This window comes from Adiantum capillus-veneris, chromosome 16, assembly GCF_014529385.1.
Source record: "Adiantum capillus-veneris isolate H3 chromosome 16, ASM1452938v2, whole genome shotgun sequence".
Taxonomy (NCBI): Eukaryota; Viridiplantae; Streptophyta; class Polypodiopsida; order Polypodiales; family Pteridaceae; genus Adiantum; species Adiantum capillus-veneris.
In genome coordinates, this window is record NC_140946.1 from 121,736,962 (window position 1) to 121,761,302 (window position 24,341).

The window sequence follows — 24,341 nt, forward strand, 5'->3', positions numbered from 1 at the left end:
AGACTGATGAACCCATGCTAGAAGCTATGGATAGTGGTGTAGCCATAGATTATTTGATGTGGATGAAGTTATGTGTGATGATGAGTATGCTTATGATGATGAGAAGGGGTTTGGCATATATGAGTCCAATCTCAGCTATGTGGATGCCTATGCTAGGGATATGTGTGCTGCGGGGATACTTTTGTGCTTTGGATATCAACAAGTTTACCTTCACACAATGCTTTTAGCTACTTGGGTGCATGATTTTCAGGTTGTTGCTATGGCTGGTGAAGCCAAGATGCCAGGTGATGAGTCACTTGAGTTGTCTCTATCGGTTGGGTTGAATGTGGCATGCAATATTTATGCGTTTGGAACTCCAGATAGGGCGGATGTGTTAGTTGGATATGCCTATGGTGCATTTTGGTTGATTGTTAACAAATGTAGGTGTGGTGTTTTGATGCTTCTTGTGAATGAGGCAATATGCCTTTGGCCTTTTGATCCAGGTGGAATGAGCATCTACTAGTGCTGCTGCTGAGCATGAATGCTCTAGCAGGCTAGGGGGTGGGCAAATTATGTTAGGAGTTTTTTGGAGCAAGGGATTGCGCATATGTACATATACATGTATGGTGCATCGAATAAAGGATTGCCCAATTTCCATAGCCAGGTGGTTACGTGGGGCCCACATGTGTACAGGTAGGACAGCATGTACATAGTGCATCGATTTTCACTATTACCAGTACCACTGTGTTTTTCTACAATAATGAGGAGTTTATAGCGCGTAAAACTTCTCGAGGAAGCTATCCGCGGGCCGACGACGTGAGGTCAGCAGGTGCGTCAGATGGCATCTAGTGGCGTTAGGAGGGCGAACGAGGTCAATATTTGCACGCGGATGAGGAGGACACAACGTGGGTGTTTTCTTGTGAGAGTTCTGCAGAAAAGGTCTTCATGAGGACCACTTTTTGGGGCCACTTCACGTGGTTGCGGGATGCATTATTTGGAAAAACTGAGTGCCAGGTGTGCGGATGATGCAAAAAGGGTGACAACTATGCACTGCGAGGTCAGTTTTTGACCTGTTCGGGGTCCGTTTGAGGTCATCTAAAAGGCCAAGGGTGCCCAAGTAATAAAGCTAAGTGTGGGAACTGAAAAAATAGAGAGAAGACCAGAAAAAACGTGGAGAAGAGAGGAGGAACAGCCGCAGGTGTGTTTTTGCTCATTTTGGAGCCTGTTTTGGCCGTAAACTGCTCATCCGAGGTCGGCGGATTTGAGCACTTTGACATTGTAGACTTGGGTTTTGGGCTGTTTCGGACGCGATGGCGCTGTCCATTTTGCCAAATTCCTCACTCTTTTCCTGCTGTTTTTCTGTGTAAGTTTCTCCTATGAGCGAAGTTTCTGCTCCAGTTTGTGATTGTATCTGGCTTATTTTACCCATATTGTGTGAGCTGTTTGCCCCATTGGTGTTGGCCCAAGCTCAATTGTATCTAAACATCAGAAATTCTCCTCTTTTGAGCTGAGTTTTTTGGGTGTGTGTGTGTGTATGTGTGTGTCTGTGTGGAGTGGGCAAGTGGATAGTCTCTCTCCTCTCACTCCAGAGGTGTGTTCCCTGTCTCGGCCAGGTGTGTTGTGTAAGCCGAGTGGTGCCCCATAGTGTGTGTGTGTATCTTCCCAAGAGTGTGTGTCGGGTCGTTATAGAGACGCTGTGTGTGTTTTCATCCCGCTCACAGCGTGAAGCATGTCCCCATCGTCTGATTAGTGTGTTTCATTTGTTCAAACTTCATGAGTTTCAGGATCCGAGGACGACATGAACGAACGGGTCTCCAATTTTTGGAAGACCGTTTACCAGAAATTACCAATGGAATTGGGATCATGGTCACTGACAGTTTCCTTCGGCAAACCATAGAGATTATATCTTATCAACAGGCACACATACTTTGCCTTGCTTGAAAAGTTATCTACCACAAATGGGATACTTTTCTGCTACCTTTCGCTCCCTAGCAAGGTGGCGGGCATTTGGACCGCCATTGCTCTTTGGGCTACGTAATCTCTAATTTCAGGATCTATCCGGCAATGCCCTTTGAGAGAGAGATAGAAGTCAGTCAAGATTTCAATAAACGAAGGAACATTCACCTCCAAGATCCTACTAAGGGCATCGGCCACCACATTGGTAGCGCCCTTACAGTAGCGTATCTCAAAGTCAAACTCTTGCATGAGCTCGGCCCACCTTGCCTTGTGACCTCAAAGGCCAAGTTGATCATAGAGATATTTCAAAGAATGGTGGTCAGTCCATACCACAAAGTGGGCATCGTAGAGGTAATGACGCTATCAAATTGGTATTTGGGAAGGTGAAGTCAAATTGGCTCTGGCCTTGACTGGATGTAGAAGCACATTGCTTTGGGCAATCCTTGTTCCACTGGTCCTTTGCATCAGGGAAAAGTCGGCATGGTGAAGATCCTTTACAATTGCTATGATTGTGCCCATACTCACCACATATGTAGTGTAAGATAGGGTGGTTGGGTGGGCGAGGAGGAGGATCGGGTGGTCATTGTGTTTGCTCAGGGACGGCTTGGGAAGCAGCAGCAGCTGTGAGGTGCCAGAGATGGTCTTAGCATGATAAAATCTTGAATCTAGAAAACTACCTTGCATAGGAGGGGTCGACAAGATGTGAGTCGTGACTTTGGGGACTATAGGGAGAGACAATGTTCGATGCAGGAGCCCACCCATGTTGAAGAGTAGGAGCTAGACTTTGTTGAAGGTGTCAAAGCCCCTTGAGATAGTAACAAGCTTTATCCTTATGTCCATCTTTCTCACAAAAGTGGCAATAAGCTCTAAGGGGGCATTCTTGGGGAGGATGCCCTATGGAACGACATGAGCTGCACCAGACTAGGCCTCAGAGTCTTGCTGTGCTTTGAGCTCTTCGAGCTCCGTCTTAAGCCAATCCAATGCTTCTTGTTGTGAAGACTTATCTTGTCAAGAGAGAGATCTTCCCCCTTGAAAATCTTGCTGCAGCTTGAGTGCCTCCAGTTCCTTGCGTAAAGAAACCAGAGGGTCAGATGCACTTTCCAAAAAAATTGAAGCCGGCCCAACTCCAAGAGGGACTCTGAAGAGTCTCCTTGCTCCTTCAATTCTAGTGGCTTCAACAACAAACTCATCCAGTGTAGCATCAGGTTTAAGTGACCTTCTTAGCTTCTGTTGGGAAGCCTTGGGAAGAGCCTTTTCTTCTTTACCATAAAGTCCCATGGCTGCTGGGGAAGCTTAACTACTAGTGCCTTTGTTCTCATCATGACCTCTACGAATTTGGATCTTCTTTAGAGAGACTTTTTGATGTAGGAAACTTAATATTAACTCTGGCCAGAACGCTGGTTAGGTCTTGCACAATTGTTGCGAGCTCTGTGTACTCTAGAGCTGCCTCTAGAGAGAATGCTAGAGTTTGTAAAGTGTGTGGTAAAAGAGGTAACAAGGGTGATGAAGACCTAGGTGGCTAAGGTGGATGCCTAGGAAGGTAGTGGAAGTGGAGGGGAGGGCTTCTTCTGGATAAGAAAGGTTGTCGCTTCCTATGGTAGTATTGCAGAGGACTCTTGAGAATATTGGAACAGTCTTTAGATTTTCTTGTATCATCTACACATAAGAAGACTATGAACCAACGACCTTAGTGGGGAGAAGACCTCCTTGCCCAGATAGTTGTCCTCCTTGTACTAGTCAACCTGACCTACTAGACTGCTAGACCACTTCACCTCTCCCCTCCTCGTAGCTCACAGCCCACCCCCCTTACCCCCCCCCCCCGCAGCCCACTCTTCCACTATCTCACAACCTCCACCTGTGCTCCCCGCTCATGCACCGCCCCCCTCGCCTTTTGCTCCCATGCTCTACACTGCTCGGTGGCGACCAGCGTTCATCCTTCACTCACATTCACCCTCAATCTCACACGCTTGCACACACACACCAGAGAGGTTTCTCCGTGTTCACTCACTCCTTCCTCCCTACAGTAGTTGTAGACACAAATGGAGACCTTAGCTTCTGTGCCACAGAGGGATGGTACAAAGCCCCCCTTGCCTACCCTTGCGGGGGCTTCCATTCAACTTTCTCTATTGTTGGAAGAGAAAGTGACGTAGCCTAGCGATCTCTGTCATTTGTAGGATAGTCAGCACTCGTCCTATTCAAGGGAATGCTTGAGATCTGGTGCAAGTTCTCCTCTTAACCGAGGTGGCAGGCTTATAGACCTACAAATTCTTGGTCAAGGCTACTACCAGCTAACCTTTGAGGGTCAAGATATGGTGGGCAAGGTACTTCTATCATAGTTATCCGGAACGGGAAATCGGAACAGGGAACACGGAACGGCAACATGCATTAAATGCCATTCCCTGTTTCGGATACTCACATTTGAAACACGGAACGGAAAATTCGGATGGAAACGAGGAATGGGGACCTGAAAATGCCCATTCCCTTTGGGGGTCTATTTTAGACAGAGGTGCATGGTTTCAACTATGCAAATGATTTCACTTTCGAGGAGGCAGACTTTCTAATTTTGATATGCTTCTCTAATTTGCTTCGTTAGTACCTTGAACCTTCCCTTGCTTCCTTGGATGGGGGACCATATTGGATCGTTTATTAAGTCCTTGAGGACACCTGTGACAGTGGTCCCAGAAAGTAGCAGGTTTACCCACCGTTCGGATTTTGGTTCGAGATCCCCATGTGTCACGTGCACATCTAACCCTATGTGCATGTGGACAAGCTAACTCCTACCTCTAGGGTTTAGGGCAGCCTAGGAAGTGTTCAGGCACCCTTGCGAGCCTGTACGCAAGACAAGCAGTGCTTGTCCAGGCATTTAGATTAGTTGCATACCCTCTGATTGCACATGAGCACAGCCAATGTCTGCTAGGTTAGGCACCGGGGGAGTGTTCCTGCATTAATATCCATCCTAGGTTTTTACATGCATGTGAAGCCACCTCTTATAAGTGAGTTCATTAACTTACTAATAAGTGACATTTTAGCCAGCCAACTAAAATCGTGGTTTTTTAATTGGCATTGCCCGAACCAGTTTTAATTCCATATATAAGTGACCCTAGGGGTCACTTTTCAATAATAAGTCAGTACCCTCAGTCCAAGTACCAAGTACCGGCAGTACCTCAGCATGCTAGCGTTTTCCACCATCACCTCCAACAACCTTGGCGTTTTTGCCTAGCATCAGCCTACAGTACTAGATCTAGACTGCAATACCAGATCAGCCCTAGCGTTAGCAGTTTTCGGCCATTACCTCGCCATACCGTCGCAAATCCAACAGTCACACCAGCGTTTTGAGATTCATCCCTCAGATCAGCCAGTGTTTTTCAGTTTTCAGCCCACCCTCGATGGCGGCCATAGTAGATTAGCCATAGCCTCATCAACGGTTGCAAATCTTGTCAGTGCCACGAGCGCTTTTGCATTTCAGCCCCTAGTCTCTCAGATCCAAGCATCAGTAGCAAGATCTCGTCAGCACCCTAGCATCTAGGACCATTGTATTAGCATTTGTGCAATCTAAAGCAAATACCTCTCTAGCGATAGAGAGGGGGGCCCTTGGAGGGGGTTTGGGACCCTATCCGGTGTTAGTCTTCCTCTCTCTCTTTATCACTCAAAGAACCTTCACTCATAGAGCATTATTCTCTCTTTTTTCTCTAGTCTATTGCACATCTCTCTCATGAAGTACAAGGAACTCTCTCATGCAATAAAAGGAACCTTGAGTACACAGTGAGCACACATCTTGAGCATTCACCATCAACCACTTCCATTGCACACAACACCATGCCCTCCTAAACGAGACATTGCTAATGACAGTTGGTATTGGTGGGATTAGAGAGAGTCGAGTACTCGGGGCTACCCAATCAGTCTTTCATCTAGTGAAGGCTTGCCCTCATCACAGACCTCATTGAGTGCACCAGCCTCGGTATATGAAGTAGCAGCAAGGTAAGCAGCATACAGCTACAGCCTTAACAGACATCTAGCTATCGACCTCAAGAGCATAGGATGATCATGGTTGGCAGGAGGTACGAGACCATCAAGGCCGCACGTCTTTGGCTTGGGGACAATGGACAACAAGCTCAGAATTGGGTTCCTACAAGGAGCCAGTTCGATCCTATGGGTCGTCAAGAGCAGCCTCATTAGGAGGATGCGACCCAACCTTCAGTGACTGATCCAATTGGCACTGATAGCAGCACCAACCCCTCATGCTGGCCTGCCATCCACCCACCCCTACCCCCGTCACCTCCCCGCTTCCACCATCGTCTCATCCCAGCCTCTAATGCCACATTCCCCCCCCCCCCCTTGTTACACCCAAACATCAGGATGGGCGACTGCAGTTATGTCCGGCCAGTGTGAACATGGCCCTTTGGTTATGAAGTCCTATGGGCAGGGTGGTATGGGACACCGGCCCTTGTGGCAGATGCTAGCACGCTTGACTGCAGGCTCTCAGACTCGGGGGTGAGCCCGTGTTGGCTCTATGGCTGGGAGGTGAGCTTGATGTCCGCTCATTACGTGTGTCTAGGTGTGAGTTTGGCTTGTGTCATGTCATGTGTGCAGGATTGGATCCGGCGAGGGACTTACATTGGTATCAGAGCTCCTTCCTGCTCGGATGCACGACATGGCAACGTGCACAAAACCACTAGAGCTCATGGGGCCGTGACGGTCCAGCCTGATAGGCTCTCCCAACTCCCGTATAAGGTGGTATAGGACGCTACTAGCGAGAGAGGAGGGCAAGGGGGCACATGCTAGCCAGTGGTGAAACTTGGTGAGTTTTTTCTCGCAGGTTTTCGTGTGTGGGATGTTGATTGTCAGTAGCAATCACATGGATGCTTGGTGTGTCTTCTTGTCCTCTCCGAAAGCTGTGTGCTCTTGAGGGTGACCTCGGGAGTTGCCACCCTGAGGACATGGCAGCACCCTCCGTAGGCATTATGTGGTTTTGTGTTTGGGGAATGGTGATTTAACCAGGTGCTTCCATTTACATATACCTTGAACACGCTTATATTTAGGGTACTGTTGTACCAAGTTTTGTTTGAGAGAAGAGGCCGCAACAACAAGTGCAGCAAGAGCTGAACCTACTTAGAGCTTGTAGGGCGGCATGCGTCAGTTCTTGCAGCGTTGTCCTGGCACATGTAGGATTGGCTGCACGCGGGCGCACAGGCTCCAGGGCAGGGGCAGCAGGGTTGCGCAGAGTCGTGGCTTACAAAGACAGCACACTGGTCTGCAAAGTCGTACACACAAGGGCGGCATAGGAAGACAGCGCGAGGGCGGCGTTTTTTTATGCTCCGTCCGACTCATTTTTTAAAACTTAAGTGTGAATAGGCCCTATTAACAAAATGGGGTGGCCCCTTGCACTTCGCACTTTTTTTACTCATCAACCGGCTATAAGTTGGAACCGCCCTGTCAAACCCTAGGGCAATTAGCATCTTCAAACCCCCTCCCCCCCCGGGCCCTATAATTCATTCACGCAGGCGAGTCTAGGCGTAACACTTACGTTACTGCAACCCCATCTCGCTATCACAGGACGGGCACCACGTGCGACAGACCTTTAGCACTTCAATAACAACTGAACTAAAAAAGAGAGACGGCACGGGGAGTGGCGAAGTTCCACCTCAGAGAGTATTGGCCCCCCAAACCTTGGCGCCCCTTTCGGTATTGCTTTATATTATTTGAACTCAGTACAATGCCGGTACTCCACCCTCTGCACCTTCGTACTGAAGCGTGCCAGAGAATGAGCCCTTAGCTCATATTTAAAGGCCCTTGGCCATAAAAAGCAGTTATATGAAAATCTTTCGAACTCAAAAGCAACTGGTCTTCAAAAGCAGGTGCTCCATAGCTGCTAGCGCAAAAGCAAGAATTTGTATAGCTCTGCTACGTCAGCAGCCAGCGTGAAATGCGGAATTCTGTACAATCTACCACGTCATCAAGCTACTCGCAAACTAGCCTCTGTGTATGTGTGTGTGCTGGGTCCAACTTTATTTTAATGCCTCTATGTCACTTGGGCCCCATCGAGACGGAGTCCCATAAGTTAGTGGAAACTTCATCCGCTTCTTCTTCTTTTATTGCTTCTGCATCTTAGGGTTTAGGCCCCTCGGCCGGGATCTGCAGGTTGGCTCCGTTCTTCAGTGACTTGACACGTCAGCAATTTGTGACACTCGCGCGTGAAAAAAACAAAAAATCTCTCGCCCTATCTCCTATGTTCTCTCTTTCCCCTGCTACTTGTTGTTACTAATTATTTCATGGCTTGGACGCCTTTTCCCAAGCGAGCCTTTGCTACATACTCTCGTATTTACTCGCACATCCAAGCGCCATGGCGTCACACGATGCTTCTCCGCACGAGAATGGCGCCACTTACAACATGGTGGAGAATTGGGAAGAGCTCAAAAGAAAAGGAGAAAATGGATGATAACCAAATAAATGAGGAGTTCATGAAGAACACAAAATTGTAGCTTTTCACATGTCCTATAATACTGTTGCTCTGACCAAAATGAGGGAAGTGATTTGCGTGGAATTTTGTAATGAGTTGGTTTTATATGTTGAATCTCTTTGTGTGTTAGCAAGGATGTTATATTCTAGGGAAAATTACCAAAATACCCCTCAAATTTCAAAAATTCTCAAAACACCCCAAATATTTTGTCACAAATTCCCAAAATGCCCTTCAATTTTTCCAAAATTCCCAAAGTACCCCTGGTTGTGAGATTAAATTTCTTGAAAGACGAAAAAATTTGTAGCTTTTCATAAGAAGACAGATTGTCTATCAATACAAGATGCTAAAACTAGAATTTGGGTGTGTTACGTAGGCTTTGGAGATGAATTTCTTCATTATTTTTAGACATAATCGCCCTTTTTGCAAGGTAATTTGTGACAAATTACATGCTAAGCACTCAAAAACGGATCTAATGAATAAAGATTAGAAAATCTTGAACAATCCAACCAAAATAGATGGAAGGGTGTTTTGGTAATTTTTGAAATTTGAGGGGTATTTTGGAAATTTCCACAAATTAGAGGGGTATTTTGGTAATTTTCCCTATATTCTATTCATAATTGGCATTGAATTTTAGTAATATTGTTGAAATTATATTTTTAAAGGTAGATGTGTTGAAATTGAGTTTAGTCCTATGATCTATCAATCTAGTTGCTCTCTCTCTCTCTCTATTGTAGCTTTGTGGATTTCCGCAAAGCATTTGACACAGTGCCCAGAGCTAGATTGATGCGCAGATTACAGCAGATGGGAGTACCCACAGAGCTCATTTGGGGGGTCATGGCATTATACAAGTCAGTAGTGGGGCATGTACGCACCCCAGAGGGTCTATCCACATCGGTTTACTCCACTATTGGGGTGAAGCAGGGCTGCCCGCTCTCTCCTACTCTATTTGGTATGTATGTGGATGAGGTTTCTGACTACATTGAGAGAGATGGTGATAGAGGTGCACAGCTGGCAGGGACATGGATTCCACTTGTTATATGCTGATGATATTGTGTTGATCTCCGACTCTCCGGAGGGGATGCAACATCACTTGGATGCTTTGCATAGGTTTGCTCAGGAAAGTGGTTTGTCCGTCAACCTTGGCAAAACCAAGGTCATGGTATTTAATACCACCCCACAGTGGATCAAGAGGTCAGCGCCCGCATTCACATACGGCCAGGAGAAGGTGGAGTATACAGATGCTTACACTTACCTTGGAGTGGTTTTTAGTCGGCCAGCATTTTCATTGAGGAGGGCAGCAGAGACTAGATTGACCAGAGCCCATGCAGCATTGGGTAGACTGGAAAGGATGTGTTCACAGGTTCAGTTTCAGGAGCCTCGGACGAAGCTTTGGCTCTTTGAAACTTTGCTGGCTTCTGCATTGCTTTATGGAGCTGAGATTTGGCGACCTTCACTGGATCATCACGGGAGGCTAGGCCGCAGTGATGGATGGGGGGACATGGAGAATCCTCTGGTCTCTATGATCTCGCGGCTCATTAGAGCCAAGGCTTCAGTACCACGTGCTATTGTACGAGCAGAGCTAGCTGCCCCCCCCCTAGTGGTTGAGGCGCTCACCAGATCTGTCTCCTTCATACACTACATGTGGGAACTTCTTAGAGACAGATATGCATGCCTTGCACTTGAGTCCTCTCGACAGTTAGCCATGCAGGGAGATACAGCATGCTGGTATGGGGAGATGACATCATGGTTTCAAGCGCATGGGTTCAGCATAGACAGATTGCCTCCCTTCCAGTACTCACTGGATGCGCCCTCTCTGACTCTTACACAGTCCGAGATCACCAGGCTCATTCGCCAAAACTTGACTCAGTTAGATACCAAGAGGACATGGATACAGCCAGCACAGGAGCTGGGCACGAAGATGGCTTTCTACAGAGAGCATCTCCTCCAGCTTACGGAGGATGGTTTTGTGACGAGGCCCAGATACATGGACACCCACTTATCTCATGGGATACGATGTGCTATTGGCCAGATACGCACATCTTCATACCAGCTGCGGATCGATACTGGGAGATACAGCGGAGTACCAGCAGAGGCCAGGACATGCCCCCTATGTGACATCGAGCCTGAGACAGAGTTGCACTACACATGCCACTGCCCCGTCTACTACGAGATACGAGGCCGCTTCCATTGCTTGTTCAGAGAGGGCTTTGGACCATTCTCTAGAGTCATGCGGTACGAGGATCACAGATGCCTGGGTTTGTTTTTGCTCGAGCTGCGCAGACACAGAGAGAGCCTGATGAGAGGAGAGACTAGCCAGTCTCTCAGACAAATCACAGACTTCTTTAGAGCTGCCACTGGACACCCGGAGGAGTTACTACCACAGCAGAGATCATCGCCTTACACGAGAGGCACACTGATCGACCGAGCGACTGAGCTGGGGAGATCCAGACGCCCACGAGTGCGGAGGACTACACAACATCGACGGAGGCTACATCAGAGGATTCGGATCACTTTGGCTCGACATGCACGACGCCCGGTCAGACTACTGACCATGGAGGAGATTGATGAGATTCGGCAGCGACCGATGCTGGATCTCCTGTGATCTAGCTATCGCAGCTAGCTGTTTAGCTGCTTAGTTCACACCTAGCAGTTTAGGATTCTACAGTATTTTATTGTCATTTTGTCATTATGTCATTATGTCATTTTGTCATCTTGTTACTCTGACTTTGTATCAGATCCACCACATTGTAACTTTCTGGTCTCATAGGTCACTTTGGCCTTTTGAAGACGTTAATATAACATTTCATTTCATTTTCATCTCTCTCTCTCTCTCTCTCTCTCTCTCTCTCTCTCTCTCTCTCTCTCTCTCTCTCTCTCTCTCTCTCTCTCTCTCTCTCTCTCTCTCTCTGCTGCTCCCCTTGCGCTGCTTTTGCCACCTCCCCTCGCGCTGCTTCTACTGCTCTCTCTCTGCGCTGCCGCCTCTGCGTTGCTGTGCCCGCCCCCTCCTCGCTTTGCTCGCTGCCCGGCTCCCCCCGCCCCTGCTCGTTGCCCTACCCTCCCGCTCCTGCTCTCTCTACCCCTACGCTGCCGCCTCCCCTCGCGCTACCTCTGCAACCCCGCCCCCCCCTCACTCTGCCTACAGCTCCTTCTACGCGTAGGATGTCCCCCCCCCCCCCTTCTTCTTCTACGCGTAGGATGTCCCACCCTTTCTTCTACACGTAGAAAGTCATTTTTATTTTTATTTTATTTTTTTATTTTTTTCTCGGGACATGGCATCAGACTCACTATGTTGTATCAGCTTGGTCTCATAGGTCAATTTGGCCTTTTGAAGACGTTAATATATCCCCCCCCCCCCCCCCCCCCCCCCCCCCCCCCCCCCCCCCCCCCCCCCCCCCCTTCTTCCCCCTCTCTCTCTCTCTCTCGTCTGCACTCTATCGCTCCCCCTCCCTTGCCATACCGCCCCATGCTCCCCCACTCGCCCAGCTACCGCGCCCGCTCCTAGTGTGGGTGCACACGTACGTTTAGTGAATCCTTGGCGGACGGCGATCAAGCATGAGGAAGCTAAACGATAAAGCCGACCCCCTAGAGGATGCCATTCAAAAGTGCAAAGAGGAAATGACAGAGATCATTACCAAGATGAACCGCAATCTCTTGGGCACAATAAACATGCTCGAAGGACGCGTGCTGATCCAAGAGAGCAAGATAAGTACGTTGGAAGACCAAGTGACGACTCAAGAGGAAGAGATTGCGTCGCTCAAGAAAGATCTCGCCAAGCACGATCAAGAAACACACTGGAAGAGGGCGAACTGCAACCCTCAGTAATCGAAGAAATCAACACAATCAAGGAGCAAGTACGGGCCATCAAAGAGGGAGAAGAGCAACACAAAGAAATGACGACTTCTTGGGTGGATGTTCTTACCAAAACTCAACAGAAGGCGGATGAAGCCGAGAAATGGATCAAGGTGGCCAAGAAAGGAAAAGGCAAGGAGATAACGCCCACGTTCACACCCACTATCATTAATCAGACACTAGAGAAGGAGCAAAGGAGACGGGTGCGCGCTTTACATGTAAGAATTTGCGGTCTTAAAGACAAAGGCAATGTGGACGAAGGAGTAAACGAACTCACAACCTTGATGGGGGTTCATGAGCCGACCCACACAAGGGCATGGAGAGTGGGCAACATAAAGAAAAATGGAAGCAGTGGAGAAACCTCAAAAGAAAGAGCACTCATCCTCTGTTTTCCCTCCATGGAAGCAAAGAAGTCCTTCTTGAAGAAAAGGCCAACTCTTAAAGAGACTTGGCATCTTTCTCGGGGATGATCTCACCCTCTCGCAGATCGCTCATATGCAAGAAGTAATGCCGGAGATTAGAACGGCAAGGGGAAAAGGCAAGATTGCCTTTTACCGAGATGGAAAAGTGGTAATACTAGAGCGACGCTCCACATGACGGTGCGAGACTTATGGGACCACACTCAAAGTGGCTGCCTAGAACTGTAATGGATCTATGCGTCTTGATGTAGGTGCTTTTGAGGATAGCTTTACTGGAAGAGACATCATCTTTTACTCTGAGACACACCAGGCCCCTGGGCAATCCATGCCTCACATCAGTGGATACAGGTGGGAGACAGCTTACAGACAGGAGACACGCTCAGAGCACAAAGGGCGGGGCTCGGGGGGAGTGGCAGTGTTATTTAGAGAGGATCTACAGCCATTGATACATATAGCCCGCAGGGATGAGCAGGCTAGGTACATGTGGGTGAGATTGAAAGCAGAGACAGCAGATATCTCTACCTAGCTATTTGCTACTTCCGCCGAGTACATCAGTTTATGCATCACCCAGAGGACATTCCCCTTTCTCTATTTTGGATGATGACATATGGGAGTTCTCTAGGGATGGTGACATTATCATCCTAGGGGACTTCAATGCTAGGACTGCCCATCACCAGGCAGTGTTTTATGATACTTCAAAGGAGATGCTAAGAGAGCTAGATGTTGTGGAGACGGGCCTGTCCAGACTATCACACGATGTGGAATATACTGAGTATGGGCGACACCTGATAGACATGGGCACTGCACATGGATTGGCCATCTTGAACGGCCTACAGAGATTTCCTGCTACGGGAGGTTTTACATGCTTCCCACATAGGCATGGAGCCAGCACAGTGGACTATGTCATGGCACAGCCGAATCTCATCTCTAGTATCCAGGATCTCACAGTTGGGCCCAGACCGGTCGGGGTAGCAGTAGATCATGCTCTGGTGTCGATGACCATCTCTTTCCAGTTCAGTGTAGCACACAGGCCACGGGTAGCAGCCCCTACTCGCTACACATTCACACGGGAGATGGATTTTGTATACATGGACGGGATCTACAGACGCCTATGCACTGAGGACCCGGGGCGACCTCTGGAGGAGCTAACTACTATACTGACACAGACATTACATGAGGCAGCAGCAGAAGCATACCCACACACCCAGCCTAAGCAAAGCCGCCGATCAAGAAGCATGCCTCAGAACAGCTGGTACGATGAGGAGTGCCGCCAGACTAGAGCCAGACTTCAGAGGGAGGTGCTTTTGGGGGACGTCACTCACAAACAGTCACAGATTGACTTCAGACGCCTGGTACGGCGGAAGAAGAGGGCTTTTTTGGCTCGACTCGAGCAGGATCTATATCAGCTATTCTTGAGTCAGGACTTGCGTGAGGCGTGGCGGCTCTTTCATGAGCAGCCCCCCCCCCCCCCCCCCCCCCCCCCCCCCCCCTCTGCTATTTCCTCCATAGAGACCTGGGGTCAGTACGCATCATCTTTGTACACAGTACCTGGACAGCCGCCCCTCCCCAACCCCCCCCCCGACCCATGCCCACACACATGTGCTTTTTTCACCGTTGAGATGGTGAAGAAAGCTATTGACAGGATGAGGACTGGGAGAGCATATGATCATGATGGCTTAGTCGTTGAGCATTTCATGCATGCCAAAGACCTACTAGCAGAGCTTCTAGCAGTTATGTTTAACTGTGCCATGTGTGAGGGCCTACCGGACACTTGGAGCCTATCTACGATCGTACCTATCTTCAAGTCAGGAGACCCCATGGAGCCTGGGAAGTATCGCACTATTATGATTGGGCACACACTGGCACGGTTGTATACATCCATTCTTGAGCAACAGCTGAGTAGATGGGCAGAGAGGGAAGGAATGCGTGCAACTGGGCAGGCAGGGTTCAGGAGAGGCTTCTCTACTCTTGACCATATCTTGACACTCAGGGCCATCATCAAGGAAGGCAGATCTCATGGGAGATGGATCTATTGTAGCTTTGTGGACTTCCGCAAAGCTTTTGACACAGTACCCAGAGCTAGATTGATGCGCAGATTACAGGAAATGGGAGTACCCACAGAGCTCATTTGGGGGATCATGGCATTGTACAGATCAGTAGTAGGGCATCTACGCACCCCGGAGGGACTTTCTACACCGGTTCACTCCACTATTGGGGTGAAGGAGGGCTGCCCGCTCTCTCCTACTCTTTTCGGTATGTATGTGGATGAGGTTTCTGACTACATTGATAGCGATGGGGATAAAGGTGCACAGCTGGCAGGGACATGGATTCCACTTTTGTTATATGCTGATGATATTGTGTTGATCTCCGAATCGCCAGAGGGAATGCAACGTCAATTGGATGTTTTGCATACGTTTGCCCACGAAAGTGGTTTGTCTGTCAACCTTGGTAAAACCAAGGTTATGGTGTTTAATACCACCCCACAATGGATCAGGAGGTCAGCACCTACATTCACATACGGCCAGGAGACTGTGGAGTACACAGACGCTTACACTTACCTTGGAGTGGTTTTTAGCGGACCTACATTCTCACTCAGAAGAGCAGCAGAGACCAGACTGACTAGAGCCCATGCAGCTTTGGGTAGATTGGAGAGGATGTGTTCGCAGGTTCAATTTCAGGAACCCCGGGCGAAGCTTTGGCTCTTTGACACCTTGGTGGCTTCAGCATTGCTCTATGGGGCTGAGATATGGGGACCTTCATTGGATCACCACAGGAGGTCGGGTCGCACAGACGGATGGGGGAACATTGAGAAACCTCTCGCCTCTATGATCTCGCGGCTCATTAGAGCCAAGGCATCAGTACCATGGGCCATTATCCGAGCAGAGCTAGCGGCCCCCCCACCAGTGGTGGGTGGTGGAGGTGCTCACCAGATCAGTCTCCTTCATAAACCTCACATGGGAACTTCCCAGAGACAGATATGCTCGCATAGCACTTGAGTCCTCTCGACAGTTAGCCATACAAGGAGATACAACATGCTGGTATGGGGAGATGACATCATGGTTTCAAGCGCATGGGTTCAACATAGACAGGCTGCCACCATTCCAGTACTCATTGGATGCACCATCTCTCATTCTTACACAGTCGGAGATCACCAAGCTCATCCGCCAAGACCTGACCCAGCTAGACACCAGGAGGACATGGATACAACCAGCACAAGAATTGGGCACGAAGATGGCTTTCTACAGAGACCACCTTCTCCAGCTTACGGAAGATGGCTTTGTGACGAGACCAAGATACATGGATACCCACTTGTCTCATGGGATACGATGTGCTATTGGCCAGTTACGCACATCGTCTCACCAGCTGCGGATTGAAACTAGGAGATACAGCGGAGTACCAGCAAAGGCCAGGACATGCCCCTTGTGTGACATGGAACCTGAGATAGAGCTGCATTATACATGCCGCTGCCCCGTCTACTACGAGATACGATGCCGCTTCCATTGCTTGTTCAGAGAGGGTTTTGGACCACTCTCAAGAATAATGGGATACAAAGATCATAGATGCCTAGGTTTGTTCTTGCTCGAGCTGCGCAGACACAGAGAGAGCCTGATGAATGGCGAGGCTAGCCAGTCTCAAAGACGGATCATAGACTTCTTCAGAGCAGACACGGGACAGCCGCAAGAGCCATTTCCACAGCAGAGCTCCTTGCTCCCCCTCGTCTCACACCAGAGGCACCCTGATCGACTGAGCGATTGAACTGGGGAAAGCCAGGCGCCCACGACTGCGAAGGACTACACAGCATCGACGGAGGCTACGTCAAAAGATTCGGAGCACGCTGGCCAGGCATGCACGACGCTCGGTCAGACTACTAACCATGGAGGAAATTGATGAGATTCGCCAACGACCGATGCTAGATCTCTTGTGATTCAGCTATCCCAACAAGCCGCCCATTTTTGCTTAGTTTTTTGCTTAGCTCACATCGACCAATCTAGGATCCCATAGTAAATATCTTTGTTTTGTACTGTTGTTAGGTTATTTTGTTACTCTGACTTTGTATTAGATCCACCACCTTGTAACTTTCTGGTCTCATAGGTCACTATGGCCTTTTGAAGACGTTAATATAACATTTCATTTCTCTCTCTCTCTCTCTCTCTCTCTCTCTCTCTCTCTCTCTCTCTCTCTCTCTCTCTCTCTCTCTCTATAGAGCTGCAAGGTGCAGCTACGTGCGTTAGGCAGGCTCTGTGCGCGTGAGCTTGACGCCCACGCAACACAACCTTAGAAGAGATGGAGCATGAAGGTGCATGTATGTTTGTGCTTACACACACACAAAGAGAGAGAAAGATAGATAGACGCATCAACCCATGAAGAGACGCCTCTTTCTCCTCCCGATTCCACACGCATGCACGGGCTTCGTCCCGAGGTTCTTTCTCCCCCGTCTTCTGCCTCCTACGCATCTCTCATCGCTATACTGCAGCAGCAGTTAGCAAAGATGCAGAGGCAACTTGGGGAGTTGTGTGCCACGCAAGTCCCGTTTTCGCCCACGGCCATGAGCACTTTGCCTCTTAAGTTCCATCCCGACCCCTTCAAAGGAAAAAAAAAAAGAAATGTGAGGAGACCGCCATCGACTCATGGTTGGCGAAATCGATAGCCTACTTTGATTTGTATCATTACACTGATGCCCAAGGCATTAGTCAAATACAAATCATGCTCCAGGGCAAGGCATATGCATGGTGGGTTGGGTTACAACCTAAGCCAAGGACTTGGGCAGACTTCCAGACGGGTCTTTCGTGCTCGCTTTGTGCAAGTCGATAAGATCGAGTGCTTCAAGAAGCTGTTCAAGTCGGAGATGTGTAAGAAAACCCTGGACGCTTACTCACAGGAATTCAAGGACTTCGTCCACAAGACGAAAGCCTTGGAGAATCCGCAGGTTATATTGCAGATGCTTTATCTGTTTAAATTACCGCCGGCTTACCAAAATGAGGTATTGCGGAATCCCATCACTTCGCTCAAGGACATCTACAAGTTTGCCAAGAACTATGAAAATACCTTGGCGGCTTGTGGAGGTGGCCCGAAGGATGGGGAGACTCCCTGCCGTGGTCCCTCCACGTCAATGTATAAGCATTCAAACGCTTCGGCAGCCACAAGTCAATCATTGGACCCTCCGCAGAAGAAACCGAAGCATGACGGAAATTCAAAGGCAGCTTGCATGGAGGATCAAAAGAAGAACCGCTGTTTCGACTGCCACCAAACCGGCCACTTCTGCGGCGACAAGGCGTGTCCAAAGCAAAAGAGGAAGCAGTCTACCCACCACGGCAACATCAGGTTCACCTCCTAGCCATAGAGCCAACACGGGCTCACCCCCGATCCTAGGAGCCTACAGCCAAGCGACCCCGCCCACACCAATACGAGTGTGCGGGTAGAGCTGCCAAGGGCCAAGTGGGGTGATCACACAAGATGTCTCACAAATGAGGCTCAAGTCCTATTTATAGGACTTCCTAACCAAAGGGCCATGAGCACACTGGCCGGACATAACTGTAGGCGCCCATCCTGATGTCTGGGGACGTAACCCCCCTCCCCCACCCACCCCCTCCTGCCCTCCTCCCCAAGTCTTGGAGGATTGGTTGGCTTTTATATGAGCCTCAGAGGATAGAGGTTTTGGCTACTCCTTCATGCGTTATCTTAGCGATACAAAGGTAGATATCACACCCCCCTATTAGAGTTCATTTCTTCTTGGAGCCAGCTAGAGGGGAGGAGGCTATTGATTCAACAGTTGGCTTCACTGTCACTTTGTGTGGGAGGAGTCAACAGTATTGGTCCACATTTCCAAGTGCGTCGAGACCCAGGTTTTGCATTCTCTCACCAACTGTAGTCCTACATATATGATATGATATCAATACAAATGTTTTTATTCCACACTTTCATGTTCTATTTGGGGTGAGATCTCAAAAGCACATGAGATAAAAGGACTAAAAAAGGCATCTACTCTATGTTCCCCAAATTGCTCGCCTTGACTCAGTCTCTACAGCTGATTCAAAGCTGCCAAGTTGTCCTCATGGTACATCAGAAGTATGTTTTCATGCTTCGAGCATTTCATATGACATAAGTCCAATGTCGTTCTCGTAAATCTTCAGGAAAAGTCTAAGGCAAGTAGCATTGGAGTATTTAGCTTGTGCTGGAGTATGAAAATTGCTGAGCATGGTTTTCCCCCCCCCCGCTATTTCTACGCTGTCATTTTAAGAGTCTTTTCAACATGGTAACATGTTAAGCTCACACTGTTTTCTTTGTGGATTGGACTTCTTTCACTCAATCTTTCCATCTCCATGCTATTTTTTGTCATGAGCTTCAGTATTGTGCTACAATTTACTTGATGCTTTTAGCAATTGTGTTAACCTTTAGGAAAAGAGAAGAAAGGAGCTGATTGCTATTTAAGCACCTCTAAAAAAGCAAAGGGGTCTGGTAGGCCCTCTCTGACATTGAATTGGGTGTTGCAGGTGAGAAGAATTAAAGAATCACCTTCCAGTAAGCCAGATGTTGTAACCTTCACAGGGTTGATTCGAACATGTCATAGAGTGGGACAGATTCAGGATGCTATCTTTCTGTTCAAGCACATGCAACAGACATGTGTCCCAAATGTGCGTACATGTAATGAGATGATCAAGATTTATGGGTGGAATAAGATGTTTGAAGAGGCAAAAAAGGTTTATGAAGGCGTCAAAAAAGGAAAACTGGACTCTTGTATTCTCTTTGATAATGCTACGAGACTTTCTTGTGATTCTTTTACCTTTGAGTTAATGTTGAAGGCAGCTGTTGTGTCAGAACAATGGGGCTATTTTGATGCAGTTTATTGGGACATGATATCACAAGGCTATTATCTATGTGGAAGAACAAATCAGTGGTTACTTCTGAAAGTAGCACGGCAAAAAAAGGTAACTTCTGATCAATTGAAATAGTGGTCTTTTCTTCTTGATGGTTTGTTCTGTTTGTTTTACATTTGTAAGATCCCAAGAATGCTGGTTTAAGGGTCTCAGTCTGCCCTCTGGCCCATCAACCATATACAATACGTCCCCTTCCGCACCACCATGTCCTCACCACACATATGAGCTAGAGCAATCGCCTATCAAAAAGTGAAGACGTTGTCAAGGATACTATCTTAGCTTTCTCCTCGACAAATCTGGTCTATGTATCTTGCATTGATTCCCCAAGGAGTGGCTGAACCGTCACACTCAGAGTCTTGCAAGAATCTTGTTGGCTTTGAGGATCATAATGGGTTTCCACTGCTGAATGTCATCTAGCGTTCCTTCTCCTTTATATACTAGACCCTCTATCAAGCTTTGAGGCATTACGGACAAGAAGCTCTCAATAAGTTATGTGTACGAAGCTGCTCGCTTGCTGCTGCTCTGCGCACGCTTCACTGCTCGTCCCTCACCCTCCTCGCTCGCGCTTACCCCCCCACCCTGCCCCCTTCTCTCGCTCACGTCCACCCCCGCCTGCTTCTCCCTCGCTCGCGTTGCCCGCCCAGCCCTGCACACCTGAGCAGGTGCAGCGCCCCCCCCCCTCCGTCAGTCGCCTTCCATTCTCTCCCGGCACTGTCTCTGTTGCTCTGCATCCCTTGAGCGAAAGGACTCTCACCATTAAGTTCAGTGTCGACACTCCCTTCCATCAACAGTAAGCAGACACAGATGGAAGCTCGTGCTCCGCCACAAAGGGACTCAGATGAAGCCCCCTCGCCCAACCCCACCGAGCCTACCATCCGACTTGCTATGTCACCAGCAGAGCAAGCAAGCCTTGCAGCAGAGGTGGAGCGCCTTCAGGCCACCTCGGTCATCTGCAAGATTATTGGCAGTCATCTGAGTCGCGGAGAGGTACACCACCTTCTGCAGGCCCGCCTTTAGCAGAGGTGGGGAAGATCACTGACATCCAGCTTCTCGGGCAAGGATACTATCAGAAAGAGTTTGAGACTCCTGAGATGGCTGCCAAGGTCATCTCGATGAGCCCGTTGGCCATCCGAGCGGTCAGAGCTCATTTCCAACAATGGCGCCATGGTTTCGATCAAGCATTAGATGGTCTTGTCGAGGATGCAGACTTGCCTATTTCTGTCTGCTTCCTTGGCCTACAAAGGGAGTACTTACCGCTTCTTTTCAGGATTGGTTCCGAGATCGGGACAGACTTGGAGACCCCGCACACGGCAGCTTCAGTTGCAGCCAAGGCTGCCGGTTTTCCTACAGTACACGTTCTGGTTCGTGACACCCACTCTCCCGAAGGTGATCCTTCTACCTAGAGTGAGTGGGGGATGGTTACGCCAGAGGGTGGAGTATTCGGGACTCTCGAACCAATGCTTCATTTGCAGGAAGATGGTCCACTTAGCAAAGGCATGTCCTCGCAAGAGATCTCAATCCACAGCGCATGCGTAGCCTCCCAAAGCTGAGCATGCCCAGCAGACAAGTACCCCGGACACACAGGTTGGTACCTCGACAAAGACCAGCGATGAGAGAGTTGACGATTGGTAGCAGGTGCTCGGCCGCCGTCAACAAGGACGGGCTCACCACACTGCCCCCCTGGTGACCGACCTCCTTCAGCTCAGCAACATTGGGTTCCGATAGGGAACCGTTTCGACCCCCTCCAGCAAGAGCCCCCTCAGGAGGCCTCCTCCACCTCAGCTCCACCACCTCCACTGCCTCCCTCCTCTCCACCCTCAAACTCCTCCTCTCGGCCTCCTCCTCCTCCCCCTCCTCCACCCTCACCCCCACCTCCCTCAGCCTCATCACCCGACCCATCCCACACTCCTCCTCAGATGCATGGGATTGGACACACATCCGCAGCGAGACAATCTCTTGGTAGTGCTTTCGCTACGAGTCGCATGGCTCGGGAGGGACAGCCCCACCTGAGGATGCCACTTCTGGTTCAGACCTCTCCTTTTGTAGCAGTCCCTCGAGGTTTGACCAGCTTTGACATTCGCAGACGATGGGACCTCTTCGACTACAGCTTCACACGCTTCCATGGTGACTCTTCTCTCGACCTAGAGGATGCTTGCTTTCGGGTCCACGTCCTCTTTCTAGCAGCCCGAGGCACTGATGCTTTGGTTATTGTAGTAAGTTTCTCCTTTGCCAACAGATTCACCCTCTCCCCCTGACCCTACACCTGAAGCTAAACCTGAAGCTACAGCTGAAGCCAGTAATCCCCGTCAGCCAAGTGAGCCAGAACCAAGTGGACCGGTCTCTGGTGCCCATCCTTCAGAGGGTCCCTTGATGGAAACCGTCGGCCTGGGTGAGCGTATAACCCACCATAGAAGGGGGAAAAAGTCTCCCTTGCAAGAGTTGGCCAACACCCCAGCTCCTTCTTTAGCCTCTACTCCATCTGACTCTCCACCCATGCCGGAGCACTTTGAGGTATCTGAGGATTTACCATTTGCAGAGCTTCCATCAGGATGGTTGCAGGAAGAGTATGTTGATTTCAACATTGATCAGACGCCAGCTCATAATGTCCAGAAGCTAACAGAGGCGGCACGGTCTTCTCTCCCTGACGCAGCCTCGCCTACTGCACCACCTGACCCAGTCAGAGAGGTCAACCTAGGCGGCCCTGACAACCATCAGCCCATCTTGTTAGCCACTTGGTTATGGGATCACCCTGCTCTACACGACCTGGTAATCTCTTTCGTGCGCTCTTTCAAGGATGTGTTTGCCTGGTCTTACCACGATTTGGAAGGAATCCTAGCAGAGCTAGGAGTCCACACAATTCCTCTGGCTGAGGGGGCTAAGCCAGTCAGAGGACGGGCTTACAAACTGAATCCCAAGTATGCAGAAGCAGTCAAAATCGAGTTGGAAAAAATGCAAGAAGCAGGTATTATTGTACCAGTAGAGCACTCAGAATGGTTGTCCCCTATGGTTATTGCCCCAAAGAAGCAGTCCAACAAAATTCGAGTTTGCGTCGACTACCGGGCTCTGAATAAGGTCACAATCCCGGATGGATTTCCGACACCTTTCACTGAGAGAGTCCTCGAAGATGTCGCTGGCCATTTATTGTATAGTTTTATGGACAGGTTCAGCGGCTACAATCAGTTAGGAATACATCCTGACGACCAAATCAAAACAGCTTTTGTGACTCCCTTGGGTATTTTCATCTACACTAGAATGTCTTTTGGGCTTAAAAATGCACCGCCTTCTTTCAATCACTTAGTATACCTCATCTTTTGTCCTCTGCTTACTGATCACCTTTGCATATTCATGGACGACTTTTCCACCTTCTCGGGTGCTCAATGTTCGACCCCAGTAGAAAATCTAAAGGAGTATCTTGCTCAGCTCTCTGCAGTCTTCCTCAGGTGCAGAGAGGCACGTTTGAAGCTCAATCCGAACAAGTGTCATTTTTTGGTCACAGAGGGCACACTGTTGGGCCATGTGGTGTCTGCTCAAGGTTTGGCACCTGACCCAAAGAAGATAGTGGCCATCTTGAAGTTACCTCCTCCCATAAATCCCAAAGGTGTTCAGAGCTTTGTGGGCCACACCGGCTATCATCGCAGGTTTATACGTATGTATGCACAGGTGGCTCAACCATTGACCCGGCTCACCAGTGCTGCTGTTCCCTTCCAGTGGTCAACACCTGAGGCCGAGGCATTTGCATACCTCAAAAAACGCCTCACTGAAGCGCCTATTCTAGTTTCCCCGGATTGGGCCCTACCTTTTCATGTGCATACAGATGCCAGTCTGCTGGCTGTGGGTGTTGTGCTGACTTAGCCTAGCAAAGAGTTCAACTTGGATCGCCCTGTACATTATGCAAGTCGCCTGCTCACCAAAGCAGAGCGCAACTATAGCACCACAGAGAGGGAAGGTTTGGCTATAGTGTATGCTCTACAAAAATTTCGTCCCTATTTGCTAGGGGTCCACTTCACAATTATTACTGATCACCATGCCTTGCGCTATCTGCTTAATAAGCCACAGGTCGCAGGTCGAGTATGGCAATGGCTCCTCCTATTCCAAGAGTTTGATTTTGAAGTGGTACTCCGTCCTGGTAAGCATCATGTAATGGCTGACCACCTCTCTCGCATTCACATAGGTGAAGAAGCTACCGGGATTGCGGATGACTTTCCAGATAGCAGTCTTTTTAAAATCGATACAACGCCGGAATGGTACGGCGAGGTCCTACATTTTCTATCTACTGGGCTGTACCCAGAGAAGGCATCTCCACTACAGAAGAGGAGATTGCTGTTGAAGTCCAGGCCTTTCACTCTGATTGGGGGTCATCTCTACAAATCGGGACCAGATGGTGTTCTGAAGCGTTGTGTCTCGCCTCATGAGGTGGAGCATATTCTGGAGGATGCCCACAATGGTCCCACTGGTGGCCATTACCCTGGTCACATCACTGCCCAGAAGATTCTGCAGAGTGGTCTATGGTGGCCCTACGTTTTTAAGGATGCAATAGCATATTCAAAGGTTTGCGATGTGTGCCAGCGCTGTGGGCCGAAGCCAAGTAAGCAATCCAACCGTCCTCTGCAGGTCTCGATGGCGTAGCTACCTTTTGAGAGATGGGGCTTGGACTTTGTGGGTCCAATATATCCCTCGGCTCAACCAGGTAATCGCAAATATCTGCTAGTGGCTACAGACTATGCAACAAAGTGGGCGGAGGTACTAGCGACAGTAGATTGCACTGGCAATACAGTAGCCAAATTTTTATATGAAAACATTTTATGT

The 24,341-nt window shown here is 49.1% G+C and overlaps 1 protein-coding gene across 2 annotated transcripts in view; it reads left to right on the top strand.

Moving 5' to 3' along the window:
- Positions 1 to 24,341, top strand: part of LOC147439770 (uncharacterized) — a 138,786-nt gene that overhangs the window by 98,132 nt on the left and 16,313 nt on the right. For both annotated transcript variants that reach the window (XM_086485539.1, XM_086485538.1), the window contains one exon: positions 19,152 to 19,586. In XM_086485539.1, the coding sequence (XP_086341665.1) occupies positions 19,152 to 19,586 (435 nt within the window). The remainder of the gene's footprint in view (positions 1 to 19,151; positions 19,587 to 24,341) is intronic.